The sequence below is a fragment of the Camelina sativa genome, chromosome 17 (assembly GCF_000633955.1).
Source record: "Camelina sativa cultivar DH55 chromosome 17, Cs, whole genome shotgun sequence".
Classification (NCBI taxonomy): Eukaryota; Viridiplantae; Streptophyta; class Magnoliopsida; order Brassicales; family Brassicaceae; genus Camelina; species Camelina sativa.
The window spans coordinates 20,569,448-20,572,272 of record NC_025701.1 but is presented as its reverse complement, the minus strand read 5'-3'; the positions used below and the strand labels follow the sequence as shown (position 1 = coordinate 20,572,272).

At 43.9% G+C, this 2,825-nt stretch overlaps 1 protein-coding gene across 1 annotated transcript; it reads right to left on the bottom strand.

Annotated features, from left to right (window-relative positions):
* LOC104759669 lies at positions 318–1,144 on the bottom strand. Its single transcript, XM_019238967.1, has 3 exons — positions 862–1,144; positions 546–773; positions 318–458 (listed from the first exon to the last, which is right to left on the bottom strand). The coding sequence occupies exons 1-3, from the start codon at positions 1,066–1,068 to the stop codon at positions 318–320; spliced, it is 576 nt and encodes a 191-aa protein (XP_019094512.1). The 5' UTR covers positions 1,069–1,144.

Genomic DNA, 2,825 nt, shown 5'->3' with positions numbered 1-2,825 from the left:
GAGTAGAGTGAGATAGAGTTCATCCAAAAAGAGTTAAGACATAGAAGAAACCTATGAAGCAGCGGTTGATGGAGTTGGAGTTGGATCATCTTGGAGAAGAGGTTCTGTGGTTGTCTGTTTCCTTGCAACAAAATTCTCAAACCGCGGATCACATTCCCTCAGAAAATCCTCGACTACTGATAAATGGTCAATCTTGTCCTTCTGGGCAGCAATAAATTTGGATTGCTCAGCTTGGGCAGCAATAAGTTTGGATTGCTCAGCTTCACGCACAGCTGTTTCTGCATCGTGCCTCCGCAGTTGAGCAGCCTGTTCTTCTATCATGCGTTGAGCTTCTTCAACTGTTCTTCGAGCGCCACAAAGGTAGAAGAGCCACATGCTTGCTTATGCTTTCCATTGACAAGGCAGTCCTTGAGGATTCCAACTCCATAAGGTGTTCCTCTTGTATCTTTCTCAGTGGACTTGAAAATAAGAGAAGAGTTAAGATTAGTGGATGACAAATGAAACTACAAGACTATAAATGTGTATTGGTTTTTTAAAAAAGTTACCTCAAGGAAAATTTCTGTATATTCTTCTGTTGTGAGGTCCCGTGGCCGTGATTCTCCATCCGACACAGCAAAAGACTCTGCCTCGAGCTGAGACAACCTCTCTTGAACAGTCTTCTCATAAGTTCCAGCAATCTTCTCTGCCTTCCGATCAACATATGTACCATCAGGCTTTGTATGTGCCTTGATAAAAACCTCACCAAGTCGGACTTCTCTTCCCAATTCCTCAACCTGCAATGTTAGCAAAGAAACAGAGATTAACTAAAAAAAATAACAGCTATGTAAGAATTGAAAGTGGCAAAAATAACAGCTACTTAACCATTTCGTCTTGAAGCTGTCGATATGACTTTGGCCCTGAGAGGTGTACATGAGGACCTAGGCCGTTACGGTCAGACATACGGGCATCAGAGTAGGTTTTACTCCTTTGTTGTGCTTCTTCAGTGTCCCAGTAATCCTCCATCGTAATCCAGAGAGTGTCGCCAATCCAGTTTGGTTGAACTCGACTAGTCCTCACACTGCTAACCATGTCTTTGATCCGGTTTTGACAGATTCCCTCAAAGTAAGCTTGAACAGTCCCGGTTATCAAAGGATCCCAAGTGTGGGTTTTCTAGAAAAAAATGAGCTATTGTGAGTGAAAAGAAGACATGTAAAGCTATCTATGAAAGCTATGTAAAAAGGAGCTATCCTTACCGCGAACTCAAGGAAGTATCTCTCTTGTTTGTCCCGCGGCACACATGTCCAGCTGTAGAAGGGACCTTCGAATTTGTTTTGAAGAATTTTAGTAATCTTCCGAACAAGTTTTGATCCTTTGTCACGAGTAAACCTCCATACACATGAACCAATAAAATAAGTAAGATCAACAGAAATTTTAGTACAATACAAGACAAGACCACAATCATGACTATTCGCACAAGACAAACCAACAAAAATGAGAACAATACAAGACAAGACCACAGTCACTGCTATTCGCAGAAGACAAGACCACAATCATGGCTATTCGCACAAGACAAACCAACAAAAATGAGAACAATACAAGAGAAGACCATAGTCATTGCTATTCGCACAAGACAAGACCACAACCATTTATATTCGCACAAGACAAGACCACAACCATTTATATTCGCACAAGAGAAGACCACAATCATTGTTATTCGCACAAGACAAGACCACAAGACCACAAGACCACAATCATTGTTATTCGCACAAGACAAGACCAACTTAGAAGCTATTCGCACAAGACAAGACCACAAGACCACAATCATTGTTATTCGCACAAGACAAGACCAACTTAGAAGCTATTTGGACAAGACAAACCACAATCATTTATATTCGCACAAGACAAGACCACAATAATTGAAGAGGAAAAACATACCATTGGGTGTTCGGTGCGGGTGTGGGAGAGAGGACAGTGGTGAACTGATCCCTGTCTGGAACCACAAGCAATGCATTTAGAGCACGCAACACATCGGACTGTAGTTCGGGCAACACCGGAGAAGATTCTTCTTCAAAGTTGTTCCCTTGAGACGATGGATGCGATGGATGCGACTGACTTCTCGCCTGAGGTTGAGAGGGTCGAACTGGAGAAGGAGGAGAGACTTCCCGACTTCTGGCCTGACTTCTCACCTGACTTCTCGCCTGACTTCTCGCCTGAGTTTGAGAGGGTTGAACTGGAGAAGGCGGAGAGACATCCCGACTTCTCCCCTGAGTCCGTGGATTGAAGTGGACTTCTTCTGAAGGAGTCCGGTGTAGCTCGGGTGGAGGTGGATGTGTAGATGAGTTCTGAAAAAGTTGTTGCGGCGGAGGATAGTTCCGGATCTGGGCTGGAGACTGTCGTTGCAAACCGCCGGCTTGTGCTTCAGGCGTCTACAGAGGAGGAGGATCTTGTCCCGCCGGCGTGAAGTTGTACTGACTGGGCAGAGTATTAGGCCGTCGATTTGGTGTTGCCCCCGTCACTCTCTGAGTAACGTTAGGACCAACCTTCCTTCTCTTCCCTCGATTTGGTATCTTCTTGGTGATGGAGACTGATAGATTCGAAGAGAGTGAGAGTTGTGTTGTGAGATTAGGGTTTGAGAGAGAGAGGCGATAGAGTTTCGAGTGAGAGTTGTGTTGTGAGATTAGGGTTTGAGAGTTGTGTTGTGAGTTGTGTCGTGAGATTAGGTTTTTTAGGTTAGTTAGTGGGTTAATGGGTTTAGGTTAGTTAGTGGGTTAATGGGTTTTTAGGAATTACAAGGCCTAATTAGATAATTAGGTAGTGGGTTTGGGCCTTAAACATTTAAATGATTA

What these genes read in the sequence shown, in the direction of transcription:
- LOC104759669 (XM_019238967.1), bottom strand. Translation starts at nt 1,068, where the DNA reads ATGGTTAGCAGTGTGAGGACTAGTCGAGTTCAACCAAACTGGATTGGC. An exon ending in GACAGCTTCAAGACGAAATG is followed by an intron (nt 774 to 861) that starts GTTAAGTAGCTG and finishes CTAACATTGCAG; the next exon opens with GTTGAGGAATTGGGAAGAGA. An exon ending in ATACAGAAATTTTCCTTGAG is followed by an intron (nt 459 to 545) that starts GTAACTTTTTTA and finishes CTTATTTTCAAG; the next exon opens with TCCACTGAGAAAGATACAAG.